Below are 20,480 nucleotides of genomic sequence, written 5' to 3' on the forward strand. Positions count from 1 at the left end.
TTATGTTGTCAAATGAAGCTGTCCCTGCAGATGTGAGTGGAGGGAATATTTTCTCAAGCAAGCTGTGCCTGCTTGTGAGCCAGTGCTGAGGGATCCTTCTGGAGGAACAATGCTTTCCCACTGCAGATGTAACACTCATTCTGCGACTGTTCTAGGGAAAGCAGAGAGCTAAGGAGCACAGTCAAGCACAATCTGTGAGGCACAGTGGATTACCTAATCTATCTCATGGGTATTTTTAATGGATTAGTAGGTATTAGAGTGGGATATTGCAAATATCCCATGGAAATTTGGAAGTGAGAGACAACAATCAACCGGCTGCAAAAACAGTGTAAAGGTTGTCCCAGAGGTATCGAAGGATTACAGAGCAAGCTAAATCAAGGCTGACTTTAAAAGATATTACTAGATGGCTTCCCAAGCTGAATAAAAACAAGATCTCAATGTACAGGCTTAAAAATGGAACAAGAGAGTAGACATCAACCTCACAACTCTTGTACAACTGGTGGACTCAGTTCAGCAAAGCACCTGTACATGCACACAGGACTTTCAGCATTAAGAAAAATCAACAACTTCTCAGAATATGATCTGGTTTTGGGAGAGACCTGGCCCAACATTCAGGAGACGTTTTTAAAGCTACTTCTCCCTCATTGAGGAGGGTAGCTTTCCAAAGCCAGGCTTATCTCTTGCCTGAGTGATACATGCTTGGTAAGATTACAGAAAATTGGGGGGAAAAGAAGTTTTCAGGTTTATCATAAATTATTTGTCCTCAATACAGACCTACAAAGCTGAATCACCTTACTAGATCTGATAGAAAGGTGACGTCATTAGTGGGACTCAAGCAATAAAATCTTAAAGAGCAACCTAAGAACACCACTTCCCACCCCTTGAAATAGGCAACACCCAGCCCAAACCACAGCAAGTTTACTTTGCAGAGATGCCACAGACATTGGTTTCTTTGCAAGGCCAAGTGCAGAAGGCAGATCCAGCCATCAGGAGATGAAGGTGCAGTACTGTCAGAACAAGGATCAGTCACGCATCCTCCCTGTCCAGGGCACATACACTCAGACAGATCCCTGGCTTTGCATTCTACAGAGTAAATACTTTGTTTGAAGGATTTTGCCTTTACATCTTTGCTTTCTGCAGAGAAGGGTGCTTCTGTAAAACATCACACTTCCCTGAAGTTATACTGAGCTGGCTCTAGAAAAAGCAGAGGTACTGAATTTTCCAGACTCCCTCAGCTCTTAAACCCCTCCAAAAGTGGTAGTGGGAAGGCAACAGAGCTTCCCAAACAAGTATTTGTCGTAGACTGACAGCAGATCAACTGAAGCCAGGTATTTTTCCTCCAGCAGCAAGAACCATCAGACCCACACTGATTAGCCACCTCCACATTTCTCCACCTGATAAAACTCCCTCCTACCTCTGCTAAGATGCTGGCAGGCAAGTGCATCTCCCTGAGGCCTGCACAGCAGCTGGGCAGAGCTCTATTCACCTGAGGAAGCTGGGGAGGACTCAGGAGGAATCCATTTTTTCTGCTTTTGCTCAGGCCCTCATTGCTCTATCTACACTTCCAGCTGGGGTATCCCTTGTGCTCTCAGAGCCATCATCATCCTCCTTCTTTCAGAGCTACCCAATTCCCAATTCTGATAGGCTGGGAAGCCTTTGGTTCCCATTTCCTAGCCCACTGCTAGTTACTTGCCTTTCCAGGACTAGCAGACAAGAGTAGAGTTTTAGAAAGCATCATCCACAGACATTTAGTATTTTGAACCACACAAGAGGGAGCAGAATCCTTATCTACTGGGTTTAAGCCTAGTATTGCATGCACAACACCATGACTCTCCTGCAGCAGTCTAACAGGCAGGAATACAGCAAACAACTGGGAAGACCACAGCACCAAACTACTATCCTCCTACACACAGCCAGGAGGGGTGCTATAAGGGGGGCATCCCACCCCACCTCCTCCCATTGGTTGAGGCTGCCATGGTGGTACAAAGTTGAGGCCATTTAGCCATTTAGCAATCATACCAGCTGGCAACTTCTCATACATTACCCATTAGTCTGCCTCATCCATCTGACCTCTCAGAGCTCAAAGGTCCTGATCTACCTTTTCAGCACTGGGCTTTTGTTAATGAATGCTCCTACATGGAAGAGGCTTGCTTTTGTGATGTACTGGAAACATCATCCTCCAAACAACTAGAGACCTGGGCTGTATGTGAGTATGTGACCTCTCTAGGAAAATGCTCTCATACATTACCAAATCCTGAGCTATCTAATCCCCTTAGCTGAAAATGAGCCGAACCAAATTAATTTAAATGGGTTAACACAAGCTTCTCCATTCATATCAAATCCATTACTCTGTCTTGGAAGTATTTGTAACAACAACAAAATATCTGGACTTGACATTTTTATCAAAGTGACAACAAGAAGGTGTTTTCCCTCTATTTCCAGTCATTAAGGAGTTAGTCACACTTTCTCATCACTTTTATAGACTTGTGTCTTTAAAGAATACCACAATCTCCAATTTCTGGATGAATTCAATAGGATGTGCACAGCATGGGGGAAGGAGGAGAAGAAACACAGTGGCCAGGTCAGGACACATCAGACTTATGCAAAGAGCATACTCAGGGCTGAGACCTCCAGTGACAGTAGAGACAGCCCTGCTGTGCCCGATGCCACACCTGTCGGTAGGTGACTTCTTGGTGGTGCTTCATCCCACAACATGATGCAAATTCAGTGGCTGGGGTCCCCATGAGAGAGATGGCCATTCCTTCCTTGTTACCTTTGTCAAGTGTTTGGTGGAGATACAGCTTTTCTCAGTGCCTAGCTCGTCCCTCCCAATATACTGCTCTTAGGGCTTTAGCTGCTGCTGACTTCGGACGCTGCCCACCACCACCCGTCTGTATCACACACCTGCTCCCTTCCCTCCCCTACCTTCCTGGGTATGTAGATCATCTTGGAGGTAGAGCTCTGGGGTCACACTGTGCCCAAGGCTTATGCACAGTGAAGGTCAGGATGATTTACAGTGCAAGTATTGCCAGTGAAAAAAAGCGGTGAGTCAGGCCTGAAAATACAATGGAGTTCACATTGAAATCCTGAGACTGAGTTAGAAATCATGAAAAGCAAAGCACAGGCAAACAAGCCTCTTTCCTTCCAAATGTTGGATATGGGATTGTATGTTTTTATCTCCCGGTTTCTTGGTCAGGAATGTGCTTTTTCTCCAGCATGAAGACAGAGAAAATCTTAATAACATAGGTGATAAGTGAGAACTGAAAGACTGTTATAGGAAGAAGGATCCAAGTTTGTAAGTCGGTCAGTTTTGAAAGACTAATGCCCAAGCTGGTGTTTCCAGCATTCTGCTAAATATCATTTTGCAAAACTGTCCTGGAGATTCATCAGAACCAAAGTTCCTGGGCCATCCCTTACCCCAGCAGGTATTATTAAGAGATACAACCGCCATTTGTTCACCAGAATAATTGCTTTCACTCAGGATGCATGGATGAGCAAATCTTGCAGAGCTTTTACATATATATTCATCTCCGTCAATTCATCAACATAATAATCACACATTATTAACTTGAGTACTCATCAGTTTTTTCTCTCCAGCTTCAAATCCTAGCAAGGAGCTAGGGTGCAACAGAGAAAAAAACCAACACGTAGAGGAGCTTCTGATGAATGTTCTATTTTTGAAATGAAAGGAGAATAAGAAGAAGAACTCAGATCATCACATATCCTCTCCCTCTCTTCTAAAAACGTCCTGCCAACCCGAGACCCTTCCCCAGAAGCCAGCAGACATAACACACAGCCTGTTTTCCTTGTGGAGCTTCCTCTCCCTGTCTGGAGGTTTCTTTCTTCACGTGACAATGTTCCACCAGCAAGGTCCCACATAGAAGCTAGGAGGCCTCCTGTCTTGGAGAGAAGCCTCTGGTGTTACACTTGGAGCTTTGGCAACTGTGCATTCCCTGCTGAGCTTCTCAGTGTAGAACCACAGTGCTCAGCTGGACCTGCCCTTACCCAAAACATGAACTTCTCCAAACCTGACAGAGACTTCTCCTGTGGTCTCACTAATGCAAAGCTGCTTAAAAAAAGAAGGCTGCAGGTGGGTTGCCTGATTGAATCACAGAATCATTAAGTTTAGAAAAGACCACTAAGAGCACCTAGACAAACCACCAAACCATCACTACAGTGTCATATCTTCACAGCACTACTGCAGTTATGACCCAGGGAAGGGGAAAGGGCAGTTTGGAGTTCTTACTTCCCAGCTTCCTGATGAGCCTTGGTTCTAAACACTGGCACTGGATGATACTCTGTCATCACCTGTCATAGGAACTGGACAAGATGTGGTACTTCTGGGTCGTTGTTCTTGGTAAAAATTGGTCTGCGTAGCAGACAAAAGCTTACTACTACTTTTAAAGGCTGAGATAACCCTGCTGGCTCAGATGTTTGAGACTTGCTCTGGGCAGGGAATGGCAGGGTGTCTGTTCCTGCAGGCATTGATGGTCATTTCAGAAGCACACAAACAGCAGAGGCTGGAACTAGTGTGAAATCTGGGACCCTTCCCAATTTCTCTAGCATATGGCATGATCATACCCAGTGAGTCCATTATCTGCCTCACGCCTTATTTTCCAAATATTCAGCCAATGACTGTTCAAAATCTTCTATTTTCTGAAAAGGCTGTGGGGAATATTCTCCTGTTCTGTCTACCAGGAGGGGAATTATTTGTGAACAAAATGAATACCCACAAGCATGTCAGAGCTTTTCCTATGGCCCTTCCTATGGACATTTCTCTACAGCAAAAGAAAGGCACATGTACCCATTCCTTCTGCAGGTTTCACAGGCTATTTGGTGACCAAACAGTGGACCATGGCACTGACAGTGTTTGGGTCTGCTCTTCTGAATAAAGAGCAACAGAAGGAAGCAGATCTTCCCAGTTCCATGCCTTGCTCTGCCCCAGGTTTTGCTCTGCCACCCCCAACAGGCTGCCACCTCTTGGTGTCTGTAGATATACAGTGGGGCTAGCAGAAGCCCATCCCCCCCAGGTAGTGGAGAAGATCTGTTAGTGAATATTTGTACAGCGCAGAAACCTTGCTGCTATCTGTCACACCAAGCCCGTAATACCACCTGAGAACAAATTATATTCCTGCATAATCAAAATCAGATTCAGCTCAGCCCCGATTCAAGAATCCTTTTTGGCTGGTGATGATGTCCAGAGCAGAGAGAGCACAGCTTGATTTCCAGAGCCCAGGCTGAGCTGGCAGAGCTGGCAGGTAGAAATATCTTGTTTTGACTGGTAAACTGAGCAAATTTGACATGGAAACCACTGAGGGAGAATAAATATGGAACAACAAGATGTAATTTTTACGGAGGCTCTTTTCCAACCATAACGGTACTCCAAGCCATCCCAGACTTTAACTAAGAGGTCCTGAGGTCTGGGGAAGGAAATTCAAGCCATGGTAGGTTTGGCTGAGGCTCACCCCTGTCACAAGCACAGACATCTCTAAGTGCACAATTACTTAACGGCACTATTCCTTCAGGACTACAAAGAGCAGAAGAAATAGAAAGGAACAGAAAAGGGAGGGAGGGAAGATCAGAGAAGAAAAGGAGTTTTTAGCTCTGACACAGAACCAAGAATAAATGCCAGAATCAGAAGAATAGCCTATAGGAATTGCATGATCAGTGTTCTCCAAAGAGGCCTGAAATTCATACCCTGCTCAAAGCAAATAGTGGTGCTCCTACAGCCCAGGAAGAAGGGCTGACTGAGCCAAGCTCAGCTGCTTTCCATTTAATGGGAACAGGATCAGTCACTGGATCAATAGAATACCTGTTTGTTCTACAAATCTGTTCATGCCATGGGGCTCCACCATCCAGCATTCCTCCCTATCTCACATGCATGATGTGAAATCCTTTAATGGGCTTTATGCCATCAGTAAGCACATCATTTGTCTTGTCCATGTTTCTAGTGATGTTTTTAACAAGTGCATGATATTTCACATGAAATATCAAGATATAAATAGACACTTAACAAACCCCACCAAGGGCTATCTGCAAGAATGGATCTTAGTGTTCCACACCAAATGCTGTCACTATGGCTGAAGAACTGTGTTACATCAGTTCAGCCTGACACTTCAGTAGCCTTTTGCTTATTTATTTTTGAACCAGACACAGGTGAGAAAACTGATGTGTACACACAGCCCGTGCTTTATATTTTGTGCTCTATGGGTTAAAAACATTCTTCCGCTTCATTGGGATACTGGGATTCTTAAGAAACAATATGTGTATGTAAAGCTGCTCCGATGAACAGCTCTAGGGCTGTGGGAATGTATTTTGAGTAATCAAAAGGACATGTACTGATGAGTTTTGCACTCTTTTTACATTTTACTTGTGGTGACAGTCCCTAGAATGCAAGCTTACTGGCAGGAATAGCCTCAGAAATAGTTGGGTGTTACGTAGATGTTAATCAAGGTGGAAGATGGGTCCAGGTGAGATGGCAAACATCCTCCAGACTTGCTATAAACAACTACCTACTTTTGATTAGTTAATTAATTAAGAATCGTGGAAATTTTTATGCCAATCAGTAACTTGAATATATTGTAATCTGTAATAACAGAGAAAAAAAAAGTGTGACTAAGAAAAGAGGCAAAATTCCTGGAATCAACACTGCAAAAAAGGATGATGACATATTTCTTTTAAAGAGATCTCAGAGCCCTTCACCAGCCATGGTGGCTGTGTCAGGGGTTGGATGGAGTGGCACAGAAAGGCTGCACCAGCCAATGGGGACAAGGAAAGAGGAGGGCAACTGAACGCAGCAGTCCTACATGGGATTTGTCACAGAAGAATCAGTGTCTGTTGCTTTGAAAGTATAATGGTTTCATGGATAACAATAAGCCCTCATGTCTTTCACTGGATACTGAATCTAGCAAATAACACTAGGTGATACTGAGCATTTCTCTAGGGCAGGCATTCAGGTTGCTCAGACACCCAAATCCAACATTACTTTTCACTGAGAGTCAGGGGAACCCATCTTCATTGCTGTCTTTGTCACACCACCGAGAGCTTCCTAAACTGAAGGATCTTGTGGGGCCACAGATGGATGCACAAATATGTTCAGCATGCAACAAGGAGTCTGCAAGATATGTGACATTGGAGGTTGGGACTAAACATTTTAAAATATTACTGTGCCCAAGAAACAAAATGGATGAAACGTAAGTGGAATCATGCCCACTGCTGAATGGATACAGGCAGTTCTTAATTAGAGAGTCCACAGGATTCTTGTTCATTCCTCTTCCTCGTTCAGTAGAGGATGGATTTGCTCTTAGGATGATGTAGGATTATATACAGGAGGACAATATTGTCAGTGGGGTCTCTGGCTGCCTTGCTGAAAATCTTATCACCATGCAGTGAGTGAGGGGGAGGCGTTCAGGAAAGAAAAGCTGTTTGTGTAGCTGTGTCCTGTTCTCCAGTGCTGGATCTGTCACAGTCCTATACCCAGATCTTATGTGTTGTCATGGATTGCCTACTGGGGCATGCCTACTGGGACATGGGGCTGAGCACTCACAGCTGTGGCTGATATCAATAGGCACCATGCTTTGAACATGTCTTTTGCTGAATGTAACAATGCTAAGCATTCTGGAAAATCAGGTGTTTTGGCTGGGCACCCCACAGCAGGGCTACTTTTGACTCCTCAGAGGAGAAGTGTGAAGATATTCACACTGTTCTTACATATTTGACAGCAGAAACTACAACAATTAGTTCTGTTAGGAGCATATCTCAATATAGAGCAGACAAGAAAGCCTAAGCATAAGCTGTTGCCTGCATGCTTAGTCCGAGGCTTTGCATCAGATGTGCAACTCACCAACCTCTCCTGGCTCAGTCCTAATCATTTGCCAGGACCACCTCAGCTCATGCCCACTATCATGCTGCCATCCTGTGCCCCTTTTGAGTGAGGGGAACATGAAGGAGCATCTCCATGTGTAACAGCATCATCCCCTGGGTGCTCTGTGGAGGGGTGCATGAGGAAGCAGTTGTTGGAGCTCTCCTCCACACGCACCCTCACAAGGAGAACAAATGCAGAGCCAGGGAGCAACCTCAATTGTGGCTTTTCTAAAGTCCCGAGTATTTGACTTTACAGCCTCAAAGTCCTTTTCACAGTATGTATTTCCTATAAAAAGAGCAAAGTGAAAAAAAAAAAAAAGAAAGAAATCCCATAATGTGGCAATGTGTTAACATTCACATATGTCCCAAGAAGGACTGGATCCTTTCATTTCCTGCCACTTCAGCTAATGAAGTAAGACACAACAGCAGGAGGTTGTCATCTTCTTTCTGGATTAGCCCTAGAGAGGATGTGACCCATGGTCTGGAGCCAGAAGTCACATACATGGGGGAAGAAGCAGGGGCCGAGCAGCTGCAGCCAATTTACCAAGCAAGGACACACTTTTCTCAACACTGTTTCCTTAGGAAGAAGAGTGGAATTACTGGTAGCCCTGGTGGCATATCTGCCTTCACTTTGGCGCTGGATGGCATGAGGGTTTGCTAATTTTTCCATACCTCTTTTTCTTCCACTCCTCTCCTGTTTTTGAAACCAGAGCTGCTCCCCATGGGTGTGGGGGAGGAAGGATGATATAAGTGCAGCAGGTTAATGTGTGTTCAGTTCTGAACATTCTCTCCTGCGGACAATGAAGGATGGCCATGGAGAAAAGGGTGCCATCCTGCTGGGACCCAGTTCTCTGCTCCAAAGCATGCAGAAGTGTTGGCTGAAGGCACTTCAGAAGCACTGAGGAAATTGAATCTGGCCACTCTGAGAATTTAACATTTTTGCCACAGAAAGGGAAGAGAAGAGAGATGCAGTGCTGAAGATGAAGCTCTGGAAGGGCAGGATCACAGCTCTGTCTTGCAGGGTGCCTCTCCCTCCCTGCCACACTGAGACGGATGGAGGTGGTGACATCAGGATGCCAGTGTCACCATGCTGGGGTGATGATGGCCCTGGGCAGCAGCTGTGTGTGCACGAGGGCCAGCCCTGCTGGGGTGCTGCTGGCTTCAGCCCCAGCATTTCGAAAGAGAAAAAAAAACCTATCACATATGTGCCTCGGCTTGTTCTCAGAAATATCTGAATCATTTTGCCTAAAATTTCCCCTCTTTCCTCAGAAAAGTGAAAGCAAACTAGCTACATGGAAAAAAAACCAACACAACAGGAGCACAGTAGCCAAGCCTTATATGCAGCAGAAAACAGGGACATTTTCAGGGAGCCTTAGCACTATGCAACACTGCCAGCCCTGCCTACATAAGGCACCAAATTCCCATCCTTCCAGTACAGTGCCACTGGGACCAATTGTTTCCCAGCCATGCTGAGCTGGGGGGCCAGGGCTCGGCCCCACGCCTCCTGCTGCGTTGGTGCCAGCCAACGCTGCTGCTTCTGCCAGCCCTGCTGCTTTCCAAGCCCTGAACTACTGACAGTGCTTCACTGCAACACTTTATGCATATCAGCAATCATTTGTTTTTACAATTCTGGGTTTTAAGCCACGTTGCTACACAGGGAATGGCTGAGGATTTTGTCCTCAGGCTCACTGAACTTGGGGTGGCCTTTATTGCCCCTGAGGAAGAAGTGCTGTGGAACAAGAAGGCATGAAGGAGGCTGGGACCACAGGAGGGTGCAGGTGTGATGGAGCAGAGAGGGATGAGGGCAGGAAGGGCAGGCAGGAGAAGCAGGGAGGGCAGATGAAGGAGAGGTTCATGTCTAAGGAAAGGGGTGAGACAGGGCAAGGTTGATGGAAGGCAGGAAGCCAGGTCTGTACTGCACAGCAGATGAGGAGCAGAGCTAAGAGCCCTAATCTCAGGCTCATTTGGATCCAAGACCCCCTACACCCTAATTGTTCTTAGAGAAATTTGAATAAAATCTGAAGTGGGGAGAGCTGCTGAACACACAGGCATGGAAAAATAGGAAACATGGAAACATATGCCATCATTCCCTTTTCACCACACATTTTCAGGCAACATGCACATCACTCAGGAGCAACACTAGCAACCCTGCATTTCTAGGTAGGCAGGGAACAAGGAACAGGGAATTACATCCCCTTATTTTTCTACTGAAATCTGTATAAGATTCCATGCAGGGTCCTCTTTCCATTACCTCCTTGGAAGAAGAGAAAGTCTCACAAAGTTTCAGGTTGGAAATGTTGCACCAACAGAGAGCAGCTGAGTCACTGAGCTCAAGTGGGATCCTCCTGCCACTCCTTTACTGGCTTCTCTACCCTGGGGCAAGATAGTCTTCATTTACTTTGTCTAGGTTGTTTTTTTGTTTTGTTGTTTTTTTGGGTTTTTTTTGTATCTTTCTTTCTTTTTTTCCCTCCTGTGGTACTAATGCTTCTGAAAGCAAGCGCCTAAGAGCACTTATAAGAACCAGGGTACTGCTCTGAAAACTCCCTCTTCCCCACCCGTAGCTTTGTGATGCTTCCCAGAACAGATTTGCAGCATCGTGGAGTTCTACACAGAGGTTTGCTATATCCTGTTTGCTGTGTCATAGCCTGGCTTGCAACCCACCCAAAAGAAGACATGGAGCTCTGTGCCACTGATCCCCCAGGGCAGGGCCACTTAGTCTCCCTGTGAGCTGCCCTGCTTCCCACGAACTGAGTAGGCTTCTCAGCACCACCCTAAAAAGCTCCTTCCCTCCCTTCCACTGCTGTTCTTGCAGTACCAAGACTGCTTCAGAAGACTGCCTAAATCTTTCTCCTGCCATGCAGATACTTCCTCCAAACCTGTTCTAGATCCTCACCACAATCCTGGCCGAACCCATTAGAAATGTGTTGTGATGATATCCTGCCCTTTATCCATGCTGAGCCCATGAAAACTCAGCATTGCTGCCCCTGCATGTTGCCACTGTCCCACATCTCCTTGACCTGGCATGCTACCTAGGGTCAGTATTTGGAAAGTAAGAAAGAATGGCCAGACCTCACCAGGGCACAGAAGGGTTTATCACCTACACCCCAAGGATGGATGTACCTGCTGTCCATGCAGCATCCACTTCAATATCACCCATTCTACTCCACTTCTCCTGGCTTCTGACTCCCTCAGGCAGCCTCTGCTGACCAAGGATGGCTTTCTGGAGGAGGTACTCCCAGATTTTTCCATCACCCCCACATGGCTCCAACTTTCCCCACTTTTTCCCACATTTCCTGCTGTTCCTGTTCAGCTCAGCTCCCAGGTGAACATGTCACACTCAATGCCACCACATCACCCCTGAGAGCTGACCTGCTCATCGGCCTAATGGGTTTCCAGGGGGTGGGGGAGAGGGGAGGAGAGTGAGTGGCTGATGCTTCTCAGCCACTCAGCTCAGCCCAGAGCTAACGAGGCATCTCAAAATTAAAAAGTGAACTGCAATCCCCAGCAGGCCTGTCCTCCTTTTGGCATCAGCCAGAGTTCTCATTCTCTTTCAAAAAAAAAAAAAAAAAAAAAAAAAAAAAAGGACTGGGAAACTGTGAGTTGCATTTGGAGCTGTTGATGCACCACATCCCAGGTGCAATGGGGGTGCTGGGACAAGGGGGATCCTTGAATAAAGACAGCAGCACAAAGGTCTTTGGTTCTGCTGAAAATCCTTTCTTCTCCAGGGAAAGGAGGGAACATGAGCTGATTCCTGCACTCCTGTGCCTCAAAGCGAGCCTGGCATTATGGATGGACTGGGGTCAGATCATGGTTATGCATAGAGTAATGGACCAAGGGTGTGAGTGTGAAAGTGGGGAATGTGTTCCTTTATGCCAGAAGGGAAGAGGAGCTGCTTTGCTCCCATCTCTCTGTCCAATTAGAGACTTTGGTCAGAGCTGTGCCAGCCTCACAACAGCCTTGTGCTGTTCCTCCTGGGCCATAGCTCCAACTAGGACTTACCATTCCACCAAGATGTCATCTTGGCCATTCATAACTCACCCTAAGTGGTCTTCTCAGAATGAGAGGTCAAGTGGGTGAAGAGTAATCACCTTCCCAAGCAAAGATGGCTTACACCCATCTTGCCCAGCATTCAAGGCATAGGCACTATCCTGGAGAATAGAACAGTCTTCAGGTCTCCTGGATCAGAAGCCACTACAGGTTAGATGAGTCTTGGTGTGATATCTCTAGATTTATCCTAGCAATGGATTTGCCCCAAAATCTCAGAGAGCTGGTGAGCTCTGGAGACAGCAATGGTGCAAGGAGACTTTCACCATTTTTCCTTGGGTGTACAAAGCTAATGATCTCGTTTTCAGACCCACCTCTCAAGCCATCTTTCCCTTCCTTACAGATGCTGCAGAGGCAATTTTTCCACATAGAAGCTTATCCTCAAGAGCAGAGGGCCAGACATGCTAAGAGTTAGGGTGTCTCTGTGCACTGAGCACCAAAGGCACAATAATGGGTACTGCCAGAGGGGTATTTTGCACTTCCAAGCAGAGAGAAGGGCAAGAGAAAGGCAGCACTGAGACGTGTACCAGAATGGAGTCTACTGCTTTCTTTCTCTTGCTCAGCTTGAGCGAGGAAAATGCATTATGTACTTTGGGAATTCAAGGTAAAATCAAATAAACTGCAATGGTTTCTCAAAAACATCCATTTTACAGTCAGAAAGGAGGCACTGCATGTTCAGCCCAGCCCATGCGCTGCAGACCTGGCAGTTCCAGTAGCAGCACCTGGACTGAAGGATGGGGTGGTGTGTCCCAGAGGCAAGCTGAGTGTCCCAGGGACTTGGGGGAGCAGGACCTCCACAGTTCCCCACACCCTTCTGCTCTGTTCCCTCATGCAGCCAGGTCACTTGCTGTTTTACTGTATCATAATAATCTCAGTGGTTTAGGAGATGGTTTTCCTCACCTTTTTTATGCCATCTCTGCAGTTCTCTCCTCCTCATAAAATGTGACTGCACCAATTCCTCTGATTGGGGCAGGTCAGCTAATAGGGGCATTTCACATTTCCCTGATAGACCTTAAAAACAATCCAGCCATATCTCACATCTAAAGGAGAGGAGGGAGAAGGGGGAATCCTGCTGTCTTGCATATGCTCACAAAGCCATACCCCACTGCACTGAAGCGACACCCAGCTGCACCATGGAGGAACAAGCATCACCCTGTCCCACATCCCCCACTAGGCCAGTGCCAGCAGCACCTTGTGCTGCTCTTATGTCACCACGGTGACTTCAAAAAAAAAAAAAAAAAAAAAGAAATACACAGCAATATTCCCTTACCCATGGTTTCAAGGAGATTTGGATCAAGCTCTTCAGGAGAAAATTCCTCCCTTGCCCTCCACTGAACTGACTGTGGCATCTCTTTCTCTCAAAAGCCCATAAATGAATCTGCTTCCCAGCAGTTGTCTGGAGAACATCTGATCTCCTTGCGCTAAAGCTCCCTCAGTCCCACATTCCTCCTCTTGAGGAGGAACTGGCATTACCCAGAGAAGACTGAAAACAGCCAAGCGTGGCAGGTGAAGTGAGGAGTGCTCCAACCCCCCCACCTTCTTGGGATGCTCTCTGACCATGTGGTCAGTGGTGGGATCTCCAGTGCCTGCAGCTTTACAACAGATAGACCTCAGCAGTGCCCTGCAGTGTGACAATACCCAAGGATTATTTCATACTTCATCTCCACCACGGTGACGAAGAGCAAATCCCTTCCATTCTCCTTTGTGTTCACAGAATACAGGAGAGGAATTTGCAGATCCTTCCATCTCCTACCGAATGACAATGAGGCCAGAGGCTCTCCAGGTAATATTTTATCCCATATTGTCATTAAGGGGTACAGACCAACTGACAGTCTTGCCAGTGGACATTCCAAACCTCCACAGGGAAAGCAGCTATAAAATCTGGCACCATGAGCAGCAGAAGTTATGGAGATATGAACTGTGGTCCATGAGGGAGGAAAGTTCAGGGTAGAGAAAATTCAGAGTGTCTCAGCAAAATGTCCTCAGAAACAACCTATCATGAACAATCCCCCATCTGTTTGCAGACAGTGCAAATTCAGGATAGAGTTCCTCTTTTTTCTACGCTTCTCATCTCCAGTGGCACTCAGTAATATTGAACTTAGACCAGGAATGTTGGCCCATGCCCTGCAGAGCTCAGTGCTCGGTTGAGCTAGGGGCCAAAGCAGGCACTGGGGAGGCCAAGAAGCCAGGGATGGGGAAGGATGAGGAAGAGAAGGGAGGGCAGGGTGGGAAGAGAAGAGGAAGGAAACCATGGAAAAGAAGAAAACAGGAGGGAGAGGGCAGGAGGGAGCGTGTTGCAGGGTGATGCATGGCGCAGGCAGGATCCCGTGCTCCGCTCCCCGCAATTGGCTGTCACCATACCTCCAAAGTCAGGCCTGAGGCGGACGTCATAGCCCTTCAGCAGTTTGTCCACAATCTCTTTCACCACAGAAATATTCCCAGTGGATGGGCTGAAATAAAAGGGAGAAAACCTTTGTCATCCTTTGTGCTCCCAGGCCCATGCATGGGGATCCCAACCAACCAGCTATATCACAGCATTCCTCATATCCCACAGCATCCCACAGGATCTCTTGCATCCCACAGGACCACACAACCTGTGCTGCCATCCCACAGCCCAGTGCACCCTGGCCAGCAACTCGCTTTTCTGGGTACCTTCCCCTGATTTCACACTGCACAACATGGACTGCCATGCTCTGATGTCCCTACTGCACACCTGCCCCCCAACACACAGCTGCGCTGCTACAACCCAGTGCAAGCTCTGCTTCCCTGTGCACCCAGATATGTCTTCATGCTATTAAAACACAGGAAAAAGCAGTGTCATAACACACAGCCAATCTTTGCCGTGTAAAAATTCGTTTTCTGCCACTCAGCATCACCATGGCTTCTTAGCAACGCGAATCAAGAAGCAGAGCTGGGAGGCAGGGTCCATCTTCTGCTATGTGTGCCAGGGCACAGTGCCTTGCCCTCCGGCCCCCTGACTGCCATGCAGGGCTGCCCCTGCTTCAGCAGTTTAAGCCCCCCCCAGCCATCTCAATGAGAACAGTGCTCCCTCTAAAAGCAGCCTGTGAGGCAAAGCAAAACCAAAGGCAGGAGACCAGAATGCAGAGGATACTAAAAATATTGAGCCTATTCTATGTAGTGGGGCATATAGGTTCTGTCACCTGGAACTCAGTCCCTGTGCCACCCTCCATCCCCTGCTCTGCAAGAGAAATAGGGTCCCTGGCAGTAGCAAACACTGCTCCTTACAGTCACCCACCAGAACAGCATGTCTCGCTGTCAGCACTGCCTCCCACATCTATCTAAGTCAAAGCAAAGCCGCACCATGGCACTACCTCTGCCAGCCATCCTGCGCCTCGCTGGACATCAGTGTCTGTCCTGACATGTCCGTGTGTCTGCACACACACACACAGGGCAGACCCTATGGGGCATGCATGGCCTTCTGCATGAGCACACAGACATCAGAACACTGGAGCTCAAGGCTACAGCTGTGACAGACGTGCACAAATACATGCATATGTGTAATGACATCCAGGTCTACATGGTGGGGACTACAGGTGCTCTGTTGTGTTGTGAGGACAAACTGGAGTGTGGACACAATATATGCAGGTGCACAGAAACAGGAATTGATGGGTACCATTGACTGGGGCCAGGTTCTCTGTACAGGAGTGGGTGGAGGCATGTGGGATTGGCAGGACTGGGCATGCAGTGAGGCTGTGGATGTGCAAGGATCTCTCAGCCAAATAGTGATGTTCAGTGCAAGCCAGCACACCTCACTGGCCCAGCTTTGGTGCAGGCACAAACCCTTCAGCACTTGTGCCAGGCTTGTGACTGAGCTGCACTGCCCTGACTGGGCACCTTACAAAGACCTTACTTTTTCCTTGGAGAGCATTGTTTTAATCACCGTAAAAAGGCCAGAGAGGTTCATGCAGGTGGATGTTTTCACAGCACTGTGCCTGTGCTTGCAAAGGTGTTAACACCTGTGGATTTCTATGCAGGTATGCAAGTTTTTGCCATGCACTTTTGTATATATATTCACTGTGTTAGTGTCCATCGGCATTTTTCATTTCTAGATAGTCACTGCTGGGCACAAAGATTTTTATGTTCATAGGTCTCCATATTCAATATATAGATATAGTATGCATTTCTCAGGGGGCTAGGCACTTCTGCCTCACACAGGACACGAGCTCAGGAAATTGTGATACTTCTTTGATATGGGCAAAGAAACCAAAGCAGAGAGAGCAGCCAATGTGTCAGGGGCCATGAGGTAAGGGGCAGAGGGGAGAAAGGGATAGAGGGACTTGTTCCTCCCCATCAGTTGGCCCCATGAGGGCAAAACCTGGCACTGTGATCATGGGCATGGTTTCTTGTCTGTCAGTGCTCTTTTTGATCCCAAAAGCCACTTCCCTCATGCTGAGCAGGCAAGTTGTGCATTTGCCCAGCTGTGGGTGAGCAGCTGCATGTCAGTGCTATTCCTGGCAAATGTGGGTCTGCATCCGCTGAGGGAGCACATCCATCCAGCCTGTGAGCTGAATTTGTGAATTCCATGTCCCTGGCCATGTGGGTGTGCATGTGCTTCACATACACACACACTTGCAGCCAAACATCTACATATATGCACACTGTGCTATTGGAAGGAATGAGTGGGAGTAGCTGGAGGCATGTGCACATGGGAGAGCAGTTTTGTCCCCAGGATGTGCAGAGATGTGCATTGAGACTGTAGGTGAATGTCTGTCTGGGACATAAGCAGAAGAAATATACAAATAAATACACATTTCTGAGCACAGGCTGCTGATGTGAGCACTGTTCTTCACACATTTGCTTCTAAGCATGTCTCTGTGTGTGTCCATACACATTAGAATCATGCACAAATAGTGTGCAGAAGGTGGGCATGACTCTGCGCATGTGCATGCTTATAACTATGGGAACATAAATCCTTGTGTATATAGATATGCAAGCCTGTGCATGGAGCTGCATATGTGTGATGGGAATGCTCTGTTACCATGCACGACTGAGCATAGTAATGCCTCAGCTCCCACCGCAGCACACAGGTACAAACCCACCTGCCTGCATCTGTCAGAAGAAGGGTGAGGAGGAGCAGTCAGAGGGCTCCTGCGTGTGCAGGCAGCAGGAACGCCTGTGTCAGAGCAAACAGGTGTGCTCTGTACACCTTGTCCAGGCTGGATGGGTGCCTGTGCCTCTGGCTGCTGGGATTGCTCAGAGTGCTCAAGGCATGCACCAGGAATAGCTGCAGCCTGGGCACGCAGGGAAGCAGTGCAAACATTGACATGGCTACACACAGAGCAGGTAAACCGTGCTGTGCTGTCCGTGTGTTGCCATGCACATGTGTGCAGCCAATCAGCACAGATGGATGCGTGCATGCAGGGCTGTATCTGAGCCGGTTGCACCCCCAGATGATTATGTGGCATGCCATAAATCTGCGTGTAGGCACAGACGTAGGCATCGCCTCCTGTGCACTGCGGAGCTGGGCTCTGCTAACGGCACAACACGCCTGGATGTGATGTGGCTGCGTGTGCACCGTGTGTGTGCAACACAGGCATGGCCAAGGCAGCCCTGTGCCGGGTGCGTATGCACGCAGCTCGGCTCCCACGGACACCATATTTCCCAGCAAAATGCTTCGTTTTGTTGTTTTCCCCCCAGGTTGAACGGGAAAAGGGGGGGGGGGGGGGGGGGGAGGGAATGCGCTGCAAGTGGGCTGCGAGGTGGGCTCTGTCTGCAGCACATCGCATGTATGAGCATCCCTCCTCCCCCTGTCATGACACGGGCTGGGGAATAACAATAACAGGCGGCGGGGGAAGCAATTTGGGGAAAGGACCCCCTCCCCTTTCCCACACGCAGATTGACGGAGAAAATCCCAAAGAAAACAAACAAGCCCTGTATCAGCACCCCAGTCCCTGCAGCCTGGGATCGCAATCCTTACCTTTGCGCACAGCAGGCGACACAAAGAGCTGCTAAAGCAGAGACAATTCCACTCAATCTGTCTGCCTGAAATGTCCACATTTCCACAAAGACGAAGGATGAAAAAAAAATCTTTGGAGGGGAGGGGAAAGAAGGATGGATCTCCTGAAATCCCCCTCCAAAGAAAGGGGGGGAGGGAAAAAAGAAACCAACCCCCCCCAGTCAGTTATTTCCTGGAGAAAAAGAATAATGAGAAAAACTAAAAAATGTGGGGGAAAAATATCCCCCCCCCCCCTCCTTCAGTGCCAGTCAAAGAATTCGTTTCTTCTTCCTTTCAGCATCCTTTCAACAAGAGACATCCTCTGGCAATGGAGAAAATCCCAAGAGAAAGAAAAATAAAATGCCCCAAAATGAGCTTAGCAAAATGTGAAATCGAATCTCACAGGTATGCAGATACGAAGGAGAAGAATGAAAGAAAAAAAAAAAAAAAAAAAAAAAAAAGGAAGAAAAAAAAAAGAAAAAAAAAAGAAGAACTCAGTGTCCCTTGAGCACTCCACTTGGATTATTTTTCCTCCTGTTCTTTTGCCATCCGGTTCTGCAGATGTTGCATGGCTCCTGCTACCCACCTTCAGAGAAGAGGAGGAGGAGAAAGAGAGTGGTGTGTGTGTCTGCGTGTGTGTGTGTGTGTGTGAGGGGGGAGGTGTGAGTTATCAGCAGTACAATTTTATTCTGGATTTTATCTACCTGCTCCCCCCTCCCTCTTTATTTTCCGATGGGGAAGGGGAAGCAGTGACACCTCACTCTGCTGTTATTCTATTTTATGGCAAGCTCAGGCTAATCACTTGGATGGTTTAGGGCTTCTTTGAAAGGGTTAAAAAAAAAAAAAAAAAAAGGAAAAAGGGAAAAACAAATGCAATCCGGTAAATAAATAAATACATATATGCATGTGTAAAAAATAAATAAATCCCTGTCTGTGGAAGGAGCCACTCTCTGAGGGAGGCTGGATGTCTCCCTAGTGCTGTTGCCGCAGCTCCTGTGGAGTTTTGCTGCTCATTGCAAAGTCAGAAGAGGAGGGGAGGAGAGAAGGGAGTTTGGGGATGGGGAGGGGGACTCTCCAGGCAAACTGTGATCCTGACGTCATGGCTGACAGCATTAACTCCTGCTGGCTTGCAGAGGGGAGGGTTTTGCTTATTCCTGGGGAGATGGGAGCACAAGAGAGGATGGAGTTGTAGGCAGGGGGATGTGCCTGGACAAGGGTGGCTGAGTGCAGGAGCTGATGGTTTCCGAGGTTGTCTGAAATGGTGTGATCAGTGAAGGCTGGACTTCTTCCTCCAGACACAGAGATAAAGGAGAAGGTGATCTGCTGGAAATCCTTCCATGCCACAGGGCAGAGGGTGGCCTGATGGCCTCTTGGGGAGCTGAGGAAGGCATTCTGAGGTCTGGTGGGGCTGGAGGCATTTCCAGGCCAGGTAACTCCAGGTCAGTAGGGATGCTCAGTTTTCCCCAGGGGGTGTTGTCCTATGGGCATAAACAAAGTTTGGGGGAAGGGAGACAAAACTGCCAGAAGCACTGCTGAGGATCAACTGCTGGTGCTATAGTTTTACCCACTGAAATGGTAGCAGTCACTGAAATCTTCAGTCACAATCTCCTGTGTATCAGCTTCTGATCTTTATCTTAAAAAAGTAATATTAAGTAATATTAAGGGGCTCTACCTCTCTAGATCAGGCATGGAGTGATGGATTTCCATGGAGAAATTTTTCTTAGGAAGAAGGAGAGCTACCATGGCACTGTCAGCACAGAGCAGGGGCAGTACCATCCAAACCCTCCCACCAGCACCACCCAGGCAGGGGATGCAGGGGGAGAGCAGACCTTGAAGCAAGGCTCTCCCTTCCTCTTGCACCCCATTAGCACTGGCCAATACCTGTGTGCGGGTGCTCTCCAAAGCCCTCTGGGCCTGAAGGCAGAGTGGATGTGTAACTGCAGCTGGGCAGGGTAGGGATCAAAACACCCTTGAACATGAGGCAATGCGGGATGGCAGCTGGGCAACACTCTCATCTGCAGGTTGTCAGTCCTTGAACCTGGAGAGCATCTCTGAGCTGCCCTTCTGCTCCACTGCGCCTACCAACCTACTGGGGCTGTCCCTTTGCAAGCCCTTGGGAAGAGAAGCAACCCAAACTGGTGGAAAATGAGCCCTCCTCATATCTCATAATGGCCTAGGGGCTCTTCCAAAGCAATAGGGTTTCCCTACATGCTTGTTGCAGAGGAGGGACCAGCCCATCAGGTCTGAGCTTGTGCTTTGTCAGGTTCAGCCTCTAGCCAAAGATCAGCCACTTAAACCATTTCCACATGGCAGGTTTTCTCCTGTGTGGCTGCTCATGCTTCAAATGGAGTGCCTCGCCCTGTGATGGAGGGCACAGGTATTGCTGCCATGGTATCAGGATCCTGTGATGTTTCCCCACCTGCAAACGTGCCACCAGGAGCCTGGAGTGTAGGAGGCGCTGCTCCAGCTCCTCTCACTGCTTGCTGTCACACAGGTGTGGTATTAACCCCATCCACTGCTGCAGCAGTGCACAGGTCTCCCGACAGCAGCATGTTTCCAAAGCACTTGTTCTGAATTAAGCTGCTGGGTACCAGAGAGGAGCTCCTGGGAGAGATGA

At 47.9% G+C, this 20,480-nt stretch overlaps 1 protein-coding gene across 2 annotated transcripts in view; it reads right to left on the minus strand.

Annotated features, from left to right (window-relative positions):
- Positions 1–18,672, minus strand: part of LOC125699590 (gamma-aminobutyric acid receptor subunit beta-4) — a 66,422-nt gene extending 47,750 nt beyond the window's left edge. For both annotated transcript variants that reach the window (XM_048959283.1, XM_048959281.1), the window contains exons 1-2: positions 17,846–18,672; positions 14,269–14,357 (exon numbers count right to left, since the gene is read on the minus strand). In XM_048959283.1, the coding sequence (XP_048815240.1) occupies positions 14,269–14,357; positions 17,846–17,925 (169 nt within the window). In that variant the 5' untranslated portion in view covers positions 17,926–18,672. The remainder of the gene's footprint in view (positions 1–14,268; positions 14,358–17,845) is intronic.
- Between the last annotated feature and the right edge of the window lie 1,808 nt (positions 18,673–20,480).

This window comes from Lagopus muta, chromosome 13, assembly GCF_023343835.1.
Source record: "Lagopus muta isolate bLagMut1 chromosome 13, bLagMut1 primary, whole genome shotgun sequence".
Classification (NCBI taxonomy): domain Eukaryota; kingdom Metazoa; phylum Chordata; class Aves; order Galliformes; family Phasianidae; genus Lagopus; species Lagopus muta.